The sequence below is a fragment of the Rana temporaria genome, chromosome 4 (genome assembly GCF_905171775.1).
Source record: "Rana temporaria chromosome 4, aRanTem1.1, whole genome shotgun sequence".
Taxonomy (NCBI): domain Eukaryota; kingdom Metazoa; phylum Chordata; class Amphibia; order Anura; family Ranidae; genus Rana; species Rana temporaria.
Genome location: NC_053492.1, coordinates 201009612 through 201022442, shown reverse-complemented (window position 1 = coordinate 201022442; position 12831 = coordinate 201009612). Strand labels below are relative to the sequence as shown.

Genomic DNA, 12831 nt, shown 5'->3' with positions numbered 1-12831 from the left:
CCTTCTTCTGACTGTCTCTTATCACCTTCCTCCCTGTATGGCTCCACCCTAGGCGATCCCAGGAGACCTATATTAACCATTGCACTGCTAGTCTGCTTCGCGGTTCAACAGTGTAATTTGCTAAGTTCCTGTCTGCAAGTGTGCTACGATCTTCTTCTTGTGTACCGTTTTTGGCTTGTCCCTGACTTCTCCTGATTGCTTGTGCCCCTGACCATTTGCCTGTCCTCGGTTGCCCTTGTCTGCCTGTTGCCCTGCTGACCTCGGCCTACCCAGCACCACCCTTTGTCCTGCTGGCTGCTTACCCTCTCTCCCTGCGGAGTGTGGGGATCCTAGGGGATCTCGGGGGTCGCGACCTGGATCCAGTTGCGGCCAAGGCCATCCTCGCCATCAGAGGCTCTGGTGAACACAAAACTGGGTCTTAGACTCCGCGCCCTGGGTTATCTTGGGTTCACGCTTCCTCTCTGTTAGCCGCAGTCGGCTATAGGGTTCACTACCCTGTGGTGCATTTCTGACCCCAACAGGGTGCACTTGTCACCTGGCCACAGGTGACCTAACAGGGAGGAGACAGATCTGTGTTCCTCTGTTTTGGGAACACACATCGGTCTCCTCACCTCTGACAGGTGAGGAGACCGGCCGCGATGCACAGGACATCATATGACATCCACTCTGAAGGACGGACAGTTTCTGCCGACGTCATATAGGATGGGTTCACACATGCCCAGCTGCAGTTTGCAGTCTGGATTTTGGTGCGTTTCTTTTCAGTGGTTCAGGTGCGATTCAGGGGTACATTTTTCCCTGAATTTCCACCTGAACCAGACCCAATAACACACAAGACCCTTTTTCTAATCCCACCGCAGCTGCCCCAGACATGTGTGAAACGGCTCAATTGAAAGCCATTCTCATGTTATGCGAATTGAATGCGATGTGAACCCAGCCTTTGACCTGAATTATCAACAAGGCAGGTGCTGGTGGATGTCCAGGTGGCCCAGCTACAACCTTCATGCTAATGCGCTAAATGTTGGGATATTGCCATGGCTGTGCACCTGCCTTTCAGTACACAAATGAGTATGTACTTGCATCAGTATACCAATGCTGGTGTGGTAACCTGTGGTTTCCTGTTACCAGATATGCAACTTCACATAGAAACCACACAAAACAAGAATATTTATTGTGAACCGATATAATACAATACTGTATATAAAGCAAATCAAAATCCAAAGTGTAGCAAACATGCCCAGTGGAGAATGAACGATAAACACTATATAGAGAAGGCATCAATAAATGGTGGACTTCTGTCAGGATCCAGACCAAGCCACTGTCACATTCATACCCACGTTCGCGCTGCTTCCTTCCCCCGGCCTCCGCCGCTGTCATTCTTAAGGAAGAGCCGGAGGTAGGATAGCAATGAACGGAGTGGGAGAAACAGCCGCACAAGACAGAGGGTGGGAGCTGCAGCTGCATTAAAGTGGTTGTAAAGCCTCAAGGTTTTTCACCTTAATGCAATCTATGCATTAAGGTGAAAAACCTTGCCTTCTGGCTTAATCTCCTACCATCACCACCCCAACTGTTACAGGATATAGTTGACTTCTGGGGGGTGCAGGCAGATTATCCGGATGTAGGGGTGAGCTGGGACACATTCAAGGCCTTTCTTAGGGGGTTGATCATAAGGGAAATAGTTTTAAAAAAAGAGTCAAATGCACTGAGTGAGGGGGTGGAACGATTGGTTCATGACTTGGAGGCCAAATTTGTAGCAGACCCTAGCGAGGAACATAGAGATGCATAGGTGTCGGCACAGGATGCGCTGAATCGGCCCGACTCTTCGGCGGCTGAGCGAAAGCGCTTCTTCAGCAAACCCGCCTTCTATGAGGAGGGGGGAGCATACCGGTCGCCTCCTGGCAAAAATCTCCCGTGCTCAGCAGGCGTCGCCGTCTATTGCTGCCTTGCGGGCGTCTGATGGCAAGATGACTATTTCTCTGGATGACATAATAAATATTCTTAGCTCCCTTTATTCAAATTTATATTGCTCCTGTAAAAATTACACAGATGCCTCCCAACAGGAGTATCTTGACAAAATAGAGTTACCTACTCTGACAACTAGATGCTCCTCTGACTTTGCAGGAGCTTCAAATAGCGACCGGTATGTTCCCTAATGCCAAGGTGCCGGGGGAGGATTGACTGCCTATAGAGGTGTATAAGAACTATGGGGAATAGCCATTACCTAAACTACTGGGGGTCTTTAATGATGCCAGGGAGAAGGGGAGGCTTCCCCTATCCATGTCCAAGGCCATTATAGTACTGCTACTGAAACCAGGCAAGGATCCCTTAGACCCAGGTTTGTATAGACCAATTTCCCTTTTGCAGTCAGATGTGAAAATATTGGCCAAAGTCCTAGTCTTGAGACTTAATAAAGCTATCCCGTCCATAATTCATTCAGACCAGTCAGGGTTCATGCCCCAGAAATCTGCGGCTATTAATTTACACCGATTGTTTGTCAATTTGCAATCTATTTCTGATAATATGGGGGACAGGGCTTTGCTATCACTGGACTCTCACAAGGCCTTTGATAGTATTGAATGGCCATATTTGTGGGCCATATTGCACAAGTTTTGGTTTGGGACAAATTTTATAGCATGGGTCCAGCTACTGTATAGTTCCCCGACAGCAGCCATTAGGGAGTCTGGGAGGGTGTCTCAGTGCTTTCCACTTTATAGGGGCACCAGACATGGTTGCCCCTTATCGCCCTTACTGTTCGCCCTAGCTATAGAACGTTGGCGGCTTGTGTTCGTGCCAACGATAACATCAGGGGCTTCCAGTACGGCGGGTTACAAGAAAAGTGTATGCTGTACGTGGATGACACCATGCTCCTTCTGGGTGACACGAAGACGTCCCTACGGGAGGCTATGGAGGTGATTCGGGCGTTTGGTCGCTATTCGGGCTTGGTAATCAACTGGACCAAGTCTTCCCTTATGCTTTTGGATACCACGCCTGATCCATGGGAAGCGACTTTATTAGACATTCCCATGTCTGGGGAGTTGAGGTATCTGGGAGTTCAGGTTACCCCCAATCCTTTAGACTATATCAGACTAAATCTATCCCCGCTATTGAACCGTTGCAGAGATCGGGTGAAGGTATAGGCCAAATTGAAAATGTCCCCCGTGGGTAGGATAAATTTGATCAAAATGATCTTGATGCCCCAGCTTCTGTACATACTTCACAACTCTCCCATGGTAGTTCCGCTTAAACATTTTAGGATAATTAACTCCATTTTAAGATCCCTTATTTGGCTAAACTCCACTGCATGGGTGAAACTTGAACAGTTACAACGCCCGAAGGAGGCAGGAGGGATTGCTCTCACTAATCCGTGGCTGTACTATCTGGCCTCCCAACTGCAACACATAGTGAGAGTATTGAGTCCGACAGACAGTCTGGTACTTTAACTTGAAGGATCCGGTAGCGCACCTCTTTCAGGCGGCAACGGGGGGGGGGGAGGTGGCGGAGGGTCTGAAAGCGTTGAGTTTTGCTAAATCCAATAAGCAATTCCCCACTTACAATTTGATGCAGAAGGTGCGGAATAAAGTCAGGGAGCTGCAGAAAGTGGAGGGATTCACTAGATTTAGTCCCATCTGGGGGAACAGGCGCTACTTGGAGCTGGAGAAGTTACAATACGGCACGAAATGGCAAGAGTATGGCATTATACATATGAACCAAATATTTAGAGATGGTATGCTGCGTGACTTCTCTGCGCTACAGGCGGAATTTTATCTGCCTGCATCTATGCGGTTTTACTATTTCCAGCTCCAACATGCGGTGAGGGCACAATCGAATGGGGACGCCTGGATTCTGGATCATACTCCCATCTTTAACTATATAAGAGAGGTGACCACATTTAAAGGGTTCATATCGGGCAGTTACTCCATGCTCCTCACCAAATTCCTTCCTGACAACACTGCAGGGATCATCTCCAAGTGGGAGAGAGACATAGGGGCCTTTAAGGAAGACCATTGGGAGGAGGCACTTGCAGCGGTCCCCTTGAGCTCCCTGAACGTGGCTCACCGACTGTCCCAACTCTATATCCTGTTACGTGTGCATTACACACCGGCTAGGCTGGTGAGAATGGGAGTACGGGAGAATCCCTCCTGTACCAGATGCAAGAGAGACCACAGAGACCTGATCCACATGATGTGGAGGTGTCCCAAGTTACACCTTTATTGGAGGGAGGTAGTGGACACAATTAACTGTGTATTCCTGGTTCAGCTGGAGACGCACCCGAAGTTATGCTTACTGGGTATCTTAGACACCGTCCAGGGGGAGGAGCCTGCTAGGATAGGGATATCGAGGGCCCTCTTCCTGGCGCGGAAACTTATTCTGAGGCACTGGAAGTCGGAGGAATCCCCTATGGTGCGGGAATGGATTAACCAAATGAGCGATACTATTAGACTGGAGAAATACATTTATCAGCACAGGGGGAGTGTGAAGAAATTTGAAAACATTTGGACATGCTGGTTGAATGTTCCCGGGTTAGCTCCGGTTGATCTCATCATGGACCGCCTGTTATTGTAAGAGGAGGGAGGAGGATTGGGGCTCAGGGAAGCGGTAGTGGTGCAAGTCGCAGGTCGTGGTCCGGTGGCGGAGTGGACATTGTAATTCCAGATGAGATGGCTAGTTGTATCCCTAAGAGGAGGACTGCACTGATGGGTATGCTACTTAGAATACTATGAGATGGTCCAGAGGTGAGGTGTCTGCTATGTATTTATGATTTGCGGTTGTAAGTTCAAGTCGTACCTTAACTGGGTGTGCTGTACTGCATTTATTTCTGTGATTTTTGTATCTTCCTTTGTTTTTTGTTGTTCTTCAATAAAGCCCTATTTTAATTTAAAAAAAAAAGGTGAAAAACCTTCTGTAATGCAGCGCCCCCCCATACCTGAGCCCTATCCAATTCAGCGATGTGCACAAGTGCAGCAGCGCCAGCTGCTGTTGCTTTTCTCGTTAAACAGATTACTAGCAGCGGGAGCTATTGGCTTCCGCTGCTGTCAATCAAACACAGGAGTAGGGGGCACGGGCTGAGTGACATTGTCTGTGTCAATGGACATGGCAACGGGACAAGGAAGCGAGCCCACATGGGTTCCCACGTGGAAAGCAGTTTTTTGAAGGGGGAACCTGATGAAGAGAAGGGGCTTGAAGCGCGGGTGGGGAACCCCAGAAGAAGAGGATTGGGGCTGCTCTGTACAAAACCATGATGTATGCTATTTGTATTTAATAAACAAAAAAAAAAAAGACCCATTTAACTTTATATATATTAGCTTAATTATGCCAGACAGACAGCTTATATCAGGAAGAAAGTTGGCACATCCCTATAATTTCTAATTTTAAAACAATGATAGACAAAGTTACAATGTAGTGATCCCCTTAAAACTCTCAAAACCATAATGAATGGATACCTATCAAGCCACTGAAAAGGGGATCCCAATGCGTTTCAACATATGTTGTCTTTTTCAGGGGGTGAGTATGATGGATGTTCTAATGTTAGAGATGTGATTGTAATATAAAATGAGAGGGCTGCGATGGGAAGGATATCAGTCTATGCACAAACATACTATTCAGACCTTTGATGGAAGAAAATTTTACTGATCAGACCTCCATAAATTTTAACTCAATACCCCTGGTATAGATAATGAAAAACGAGCTTCTTCTCTTTGCCTTGTCAGGCCGGGTTCGAACTATTGTGAATTGGATGTGGTATCACTGCATCCGATTCACAATAGCAGGACAATGTCACTAGCTCTCTATGGAGTCGGTTCACAGATCTCCGATACAGCGCCAGGGCAAATTTGAACAGAAGCCCTGTGCGTATTTTAGTCGGTTTCAGGTCTGAATTTGGCCCAATAGGCATTGGGTGTGAACCTAGCCTAAATGTCACTTGAAGGTCATGGGAAAGGATGAGGTGGAGCAAACTGCTACCTTAGGCCCCAGTATGTCTTTATCAGTTTCTGACAGCATCCATACTGTTTTTGTTTTTTAAATAATAGACATGTTATTCTTACCTGCTCTGTGCAATGGGTTTTCACAGAACAGCCCCGATCCTTTTTTCTCTTTTTGATCCCCTGCCGATGGTCTTGGCTTCCCTCCCCCGCTGAGTACCCCCAACAGAAAGCCTCTTGCTATGGGGGCATTGAAACAGGCTTGGTCCCAATTTGAACTCCTGTGAATGGACATGTTCCAATCACACACAGAGCAAGGCTTGGCCCCACCCCCACTCTCTCCTCATTGGCTCGCTGGCTGTGATTGACAGCAGCAGGAGCCAATAGCTCCCGCTCTTGTGTGAACCAATGAGGAGAGAGACCCAGGAGAGCCGCTACTCTCATGCACATCACTGGATCGAGATGGGCCTCAGGTAAGTATAAGGAGGGGCTGGAGGTGAAGAGCTGCACCCAGAAGTTTTTTTCCCTAAATGCATAGAATTTCCTTTTTTAAATGCAATAAAATGTCCTTTTTTTTTTAAATGCTAGGTAAATGTAAAAATCCACATTCATAATTTCAATTAAACTTTTTTCGTATTTTAGAAGCTGAGAAGATCCCAAAGTTTTGGAATGACAATGCCAGAGAGACATTGATGGCAGCTCTGAATCTAAATCCAAATGTCAACAAAGCCAAGAATCTCATTATGTTATTGGGAGATGGTAAGAAGAGACAAGCCAACATGGCCAACATTTCAAAGCAAATGTAGAATCTTTATAGATATAAATGTAATCACAATGATGTAAATAGTCTTACCAATTTTATTACAAAGTAAGTATATGAGTTGGCTAAAAAAGAAAACACACTCCTTTTGTGGCTAATATCTTAAAGTTACCCTGTTCTGAAATAAATGATTAATAAAAGCCAAGTTACCTGTGAATGAAGAAAGTAAATAATTACCTTACCTGCTGCCTATGTTGCCCCACACCGCTTTGATCCTGAGAAATTGTCCCCTGAAATACTCTGGCAAACCAACACTTCCAGGAGTGTTGATCTTCTGGTTTCCCTGCAGCTCTCACTGCTTCCTCCTTCTAACCTCTTAATTGAGATTAAGAGCATTCTCTTAAAGGGAGTGCTCCTAGCTTGTTACCTGTATAAAGGACACCTGTCCACGGAAGCAATCAATCAGATTCCAATCTCTCAACCATGGCCAAAACCAAAGAGCTGTACAAGGATGTCAGGGGCAAGATTGTAGACCTACACAAGGCTGGAATAGGCTACAAGGCCATCACCAAATAAATAAAGTGAAAAGAAAAAATCGAGGCTATTGATATAAATCATGTATGTTAAGTCAGTGGTTCAATCCCTAACTGCATATACAAAAAAATATTCCAATCATAGAGGACTGAAAAACAAGAGGGACTACTAGGAACACACTGGGCCAGATTCACGTAGATTCCGGCGTAGCGTAAGCTATTTACACTACGCCGCCGCAACTTAGTGGAGCAAGTCCCGTAGTCTCAAAGCACTTGCTCCTAATTTGCGGCGGCGTGGTGTAAATGGCCCGGCGTATCCCTGCGTAATTCTAAGGGGACAGCTTGTATTTAAATTAAGCGCCCAGTGCGCATGCTCCGTAGTACGCCGCAAATACATTGGTTTTGACGTGAACGTAATTAACGCACAGCCCTATTCGCGACGAGTTACGTAAACGACGGAAAAACCCGACGCTGTCCCGACAGCCATACTTAACATGACATACGGCGGACTGACGTAAGGTTACCCCTCATATAGCAGGGGTAACCTTACGCTTACGGAAACGACGTAAACTATGGCGAATTCGGGAATCGGCGTATTCGGCTCATTTGCATATGCAACGCTGAAATCGACGTAAAAGCCACCTAGCGGCCAGCGTAGTATTGCATTTAGGATCCAACGATGTAAGAGACTTACACCAGTCGGATTCTGGCGTATCTTGTTTTGAGAATACAAAACAATGATACGCCGGCGGGATTTTCGAATTACGCCGGTGTATCTGTAGATACACCGGCGTAATTCTTTTGAGAATCTGGCCCACAGACTATACAATTATTCAAAAATATAAATATTTTATTATACAAAACATGATGAGTGGAAGAATATAAAAAAGGGGCTAAAAACTATTACTGTGAGACCTGGGCCAAACGGGGCCTAGTACAGGTCAACACAGATACATACACAGATAAGACAAAGGACATAACAAATAACATATAAGGACTATGCCGTAAAGGACTGAAATCCTGCAGCGCTTGCAAGGTCCACCTGCTCATGAAAGAGCATGTACAGGCCCATCTGAAGTTTGCTAATGAACATCTGCATGATTCAGAAAAGAACTGGGTGAAAGTTTTGTGGTCAGATGAGACCAAAATTTGCTCTTTGGCATCAACTCAACACGTCATGTTTGGAGGAGGAGGAATGCTGCCTATGATCCCAAGAACACCATCCCCACCCTCAAACATGTACCGTCAAATCTTGGGTGAGAACCTCTTTCCCTCAGCCAGGGCATGGAAAATGGGTTGTGGATGGGTTTTCCAGCATGATAATGACCCAAAACACAGACGGCCAAGGCAACAAAGGAGTGGTTTAAGAAGAAGCACATTTAGGTCCTGGAGTGGCCTAACCAGTCTCCAGACCTAAATCTCATAGAAAATATGTGGTTCGAGTTACCAAACGTCAGTCTTGAAACCTTAATGACTTGGAGAGGATCTGCAATGAGAAGTGAGACAAAATCCCTCCCAAGATGTGTGCAAACCTGGTGGCCAACTACAAGTAACGTCTGACCTCTGTGATTGCCAACAAGGGTTTTGCCACCAAGTACTAAGTCATGTTTTGCGAAGGGATCAAATACGTATTTGACTCATTGAAATGCAAATCAGTTTATAACTTTTTTGAAATGAGTTTTTCTGTTTTTTTTTGTTGTTGTTCTGCCTCTCACTGTTAAAATAAACCTACCATTAAAATTATAGATTGATAATTTATTTGTCAAACGTACAAAATCAGCAGTCAAATACTTGTTTCCCTCACTGTATGTCTGGGAAGCCACACAACTGTAGTTAGGGTTAAGAATTGGACATTGTTCATATTGCATACTACAGTAATGTCAACGTTTCTCCAGTAAAGCTCCATTAATTGTTCTAAGTCTGGTCTAAAGTAATTCAAAGGGGTGAATAAGGGTTCTGGTGTATCTATAGAACCAGGGTCTATAAGGAACAAAGAGGGGTATGAAGAAACATTGTCACATAAGGGTTGACAAGGAAGAGAATTGCTAAGAGTAACCAAAATTTAAGACACCAAGCAACCAGTCATTAAGCATGGTACCTGGTAAGGTCCTCCAGCAGCAAGGGGGTCATTTTCTGGCTCCCTCCCAAACGGTTCTTATCCAATAGCAATTGGATCTAAACCTGCATCACAGAGATCTATGGCCTGGTCATGAGGTACAGGAAGTGAAGGAGTTAAAGAGAATGCATGGGGTCTGCGCTATGTGCTCGGCGGGACTCCATTCTATTACTGGGATTGAGGTTACAGAGGTATGCTGGATTGTTTGGAGTGGGCGCAGGCTCAAGAAAAAAAACTCACTCTTCAGCAGGTATCAGCAGAGTGAGTTCCACTTTTGCCCTTTTGAAGCTGAACCATATTCAGACTCTTGGTTAGCTGTGAGATCATTTTGGTTTGCTTAGACCTGCAGACTGTACCAGCCCAGCCTACATGCAGTGTCTCTATTTGACACACGAAACACTGCTCGTTTTTGGGAAGACCTAAACTATGCCCCAGGTGGGAAAATGGTGTGGCCAGTGTCTAACACCCTGCTTACTACTACACATCTGCCACTACCACCATCTTAGCTCGTAAAACACCATAATCTAGTGAACCAGTAAACCTTATCAATGGCAATGCCCTAGACCCAAAGGGGCTGTTTGTCACAATATCTATAAAGGATAATTGAAATTTTAATTTGCTTCCTGCATATGTGACCCCCTTTGCACTTCTCTTAAATTCCCAAATGTATTAGCAGATTCCAGATGCAGACCTCTGGCGTACCCACTGGTCAGGCAGTGCATAGAGCCTCTATAATCTTAATGAGTACTGTTCACCATTGTATTTGCATAACAGCCAGCCACAGAGCTCAAGTCTAATTGTTTTTCTGCTGCATTTTTCTGTGCTACACAATTGTTTTCTATGTCCCCTGTTTTCATTGTGACAGAGCCCCTGGGTGAAAAGCAGTGCAGTGTGGAAAAATGGGTGTAGTGTTTTACCTTACTGGTCAGTGAGAATGGGCCCTTAATGCTAGAAAACCCTTTTCATTGAAGAGAGTCAGATGGAAATAAGCAACTGAGCACCAGTTATTGTTAGGTGTTTACAAATACTTAACATCTCAAAATGGATAAAGGAACAGTAATACAACATCGAGGCCTTCTGTTCTTTATTTCAGGAATGGGCGTGTCCACAATTACAGCAGCTCGTATATACCAGGGACAGCTGGCTGGGCAACCTGGAGAAGAGAATGTTTTGGAGATGGAAAAGTTCCCACACGTGGCTCTCTCCAAGGTGAGTGTGAACAGGCCTAGATTTAGAACTAGACTACATAAGCCATAGGCTATGGCAACCTTTTTCAACCAAGTTGCTAAGGCACCCTGGGGGGCCTTGGTGAAAATGTAAAAAAAAAATCCAAAATTGTATACAAGCCCACCATTCCAACCTTCTAGCTGCCAACCTCCTAGCGACCAGTGACATCAGTTGATGAGGAGGATGTCTGTTGCCCACATATCATCCTTGTTTGACCCTCCCTTGCCTCTCTCCATCAGCTTTGGGGTCTCATTAGTTAAGTGATGGAGAAAATCTGAGGAAGAAGAGAAACTGGAATGCTAGTCAGTACCAGTTTGTAAAAGTTTTTTTGCGTTGGAAGAATATATAACCTCTTTCGTTGGGTGTCCTACGTGTATTGATGTTGCTGCATTATGTAAAACAATTAGAAACGTTTTTACATTTTAGACTGGGGCGCCTCAAGACTGACAATAATTTTGGAGGGTGCTTTGAGATTGTCCATAATTTTAAAGGGTTCCTTGACTGAAAAAAGTTTGAGAAACACTGGGCTAGGGCACCATGATTGCCAGCAAGGTCCACTTAGGTACCCACTGCTTCTTAAGACTTAAAAAGACTACAGACCTGCCAAGCCCTACTGCCTTCTGGATTTCCCTGAATTAGTAGCGGAGGCTCTAATCTTTATCCCTTACTAGCTCACACCAAGACTTCAACTAGTGGGCAATAACCCACCCTCACCAATGACATTAATGCATATGGGCCTGGGTTTCAGTGAAGGTAAGTTACTGTTTGGAGACTCAAGGTCCCGGAGGAACTGATACAGAGTCTGTAGCTCTATCTTATGGTCCAGAGCATGTAATATACAACACAGAATTCAGAAGTCAACAGTATGTAATGTAACCCTAAATGGACAAGGTGCATTAGAGCACTGTACGTAACTGACCAGGAAAAAAAAACATAACTCTAAACCTAATTGTAAATCAGTCTTCAAGGTTCTGTCATCACATGTGGTTTTACTAGTTTAGTCATACGTCACTACTTTCTATTATGAAGAGTGTTCTAAGAGCTTGAATATATGACAAATTAGTCCCTAGCATTTTATTTTCACAGTACATTTCATTGTATTTTCCCTGGTTTCCTACCACCCCTTTTCTCCAACCTAAACTGTCTGTATACCTTAAAGGCAATTCCATTCAAAGACTTTCTCCTTGTAGGAGTTTCATACATCTGGTACTGATCAACATGTCTTCATTGCTATGTAGGTGTACAATGTAGATGCACAGGTTCCAGACAGTGCTGGCACAGGAACTGCCTACTTATGTGGAGTTAAAGCCAATTCTGGGACTCTGGGAGTGAGCGCCGCTGCTGATTATGGAGTCTGCACTACTGCCAATGGAAATGAGGTGACCTCTATCCTTCATAGAGCTAAACTAGCAGGTGAGATTTAAACATGCATGCTTGTTATGCTATTTTATCACAAAGTGTAAACATACAACAAAGGTTAAAGTGAAACCCCAGCAATAGCAGCCTAAACAAATGTGTAACAGCTTAAAGGACCAGTTGCTCAATGTAATAGAGCATGGGTCTTCAAACTACAGCCCTCCACTTGTTCAGTAACTACAACTCCCACCATGCCTAGTCATGTCTGTGAATGTCAGTGTGTTACAATGCCTCATGGGATGTGTAGTTTTACAACAGCTGGAGGGCCGTAGTTTGAGGATCCCTGTATTAGGGAATAGAAATATGTAGTTTGCTATTGGGCACATGACTTGACATTCTGATCTCAACTTCAATGACATGGAAAAAATATACAGGACCTTTCAGCCTGTACTGGCAGCATGTTTCTTCCAGTACAGTGGCCTACCCTACTCGGAAAACAAAATAAATATATATATATAAATGTAAATGTTGCATTTAATGACATATATATATTGAGTTGAGTTCCTGAGTGCAGAAATGTACACTCCTGCAACTTTACAATGTCCATCTCTGTAGAATATTTATGATTCAGATAAAGAAAGTCCCAGAACATTTTTGAAATAAGTGTGTTTCTTATTACAATGTTTTACAGGTAAGTCAGTGGGTATTGTGACAACCACGCGTGTCCAGCATGCCTCTCCAGCTGCATCCTATGCTCACAGTGCCAACCGGAATTGGTATTCGGACAATGAGATGACTGCGAATATGGTTAATAGTGGCTGCAAGGATATTGCATACCAGCTTGTGCACAACACAGACATTGATGTAATTATAAACAGGAAATTTAGTTAAGATGGATGGGTTGTTCAACTTTTCCAACCT

At 44.6% G+C, this 12831-nt stretch overlaps 1 protein-coding gene across 2 annotated transcripts in view; it reads left to right on the top strand.

The window, feature by feature from the left end:
• The window catches only part of LOC120936904 (alkaline phosphatase, tissue-nonspecific isozyme-like), a 34755-nt gene that overhangs the window by 4847 nt on the left and 17077 nt on the right, over window positions 1-12831 (top strand). The window contains exons 2-5 of one of the 2 annotated variants that reach the window (XM_040349684.1): window positions 6561-6677; window positions 10421-10536; window positions 11793-11967; window positions 12602-12774. In XM_040349684.1, coding sequence (XP_040205618.1) covers window positions 6561-6677; window positions 10421-10536; window positions 11793-11967; window positions 12602-12774 — 581 coding nt within the window. The remainder of the gene's footprint in view (window positions 1-6560; window positions 6678-10420; window positions 10537-11792; window positions 11968-12601; window positions 12775-12831) is intronic. The other variant, XM_040349685.1, reaches the window with a different exon arrangement.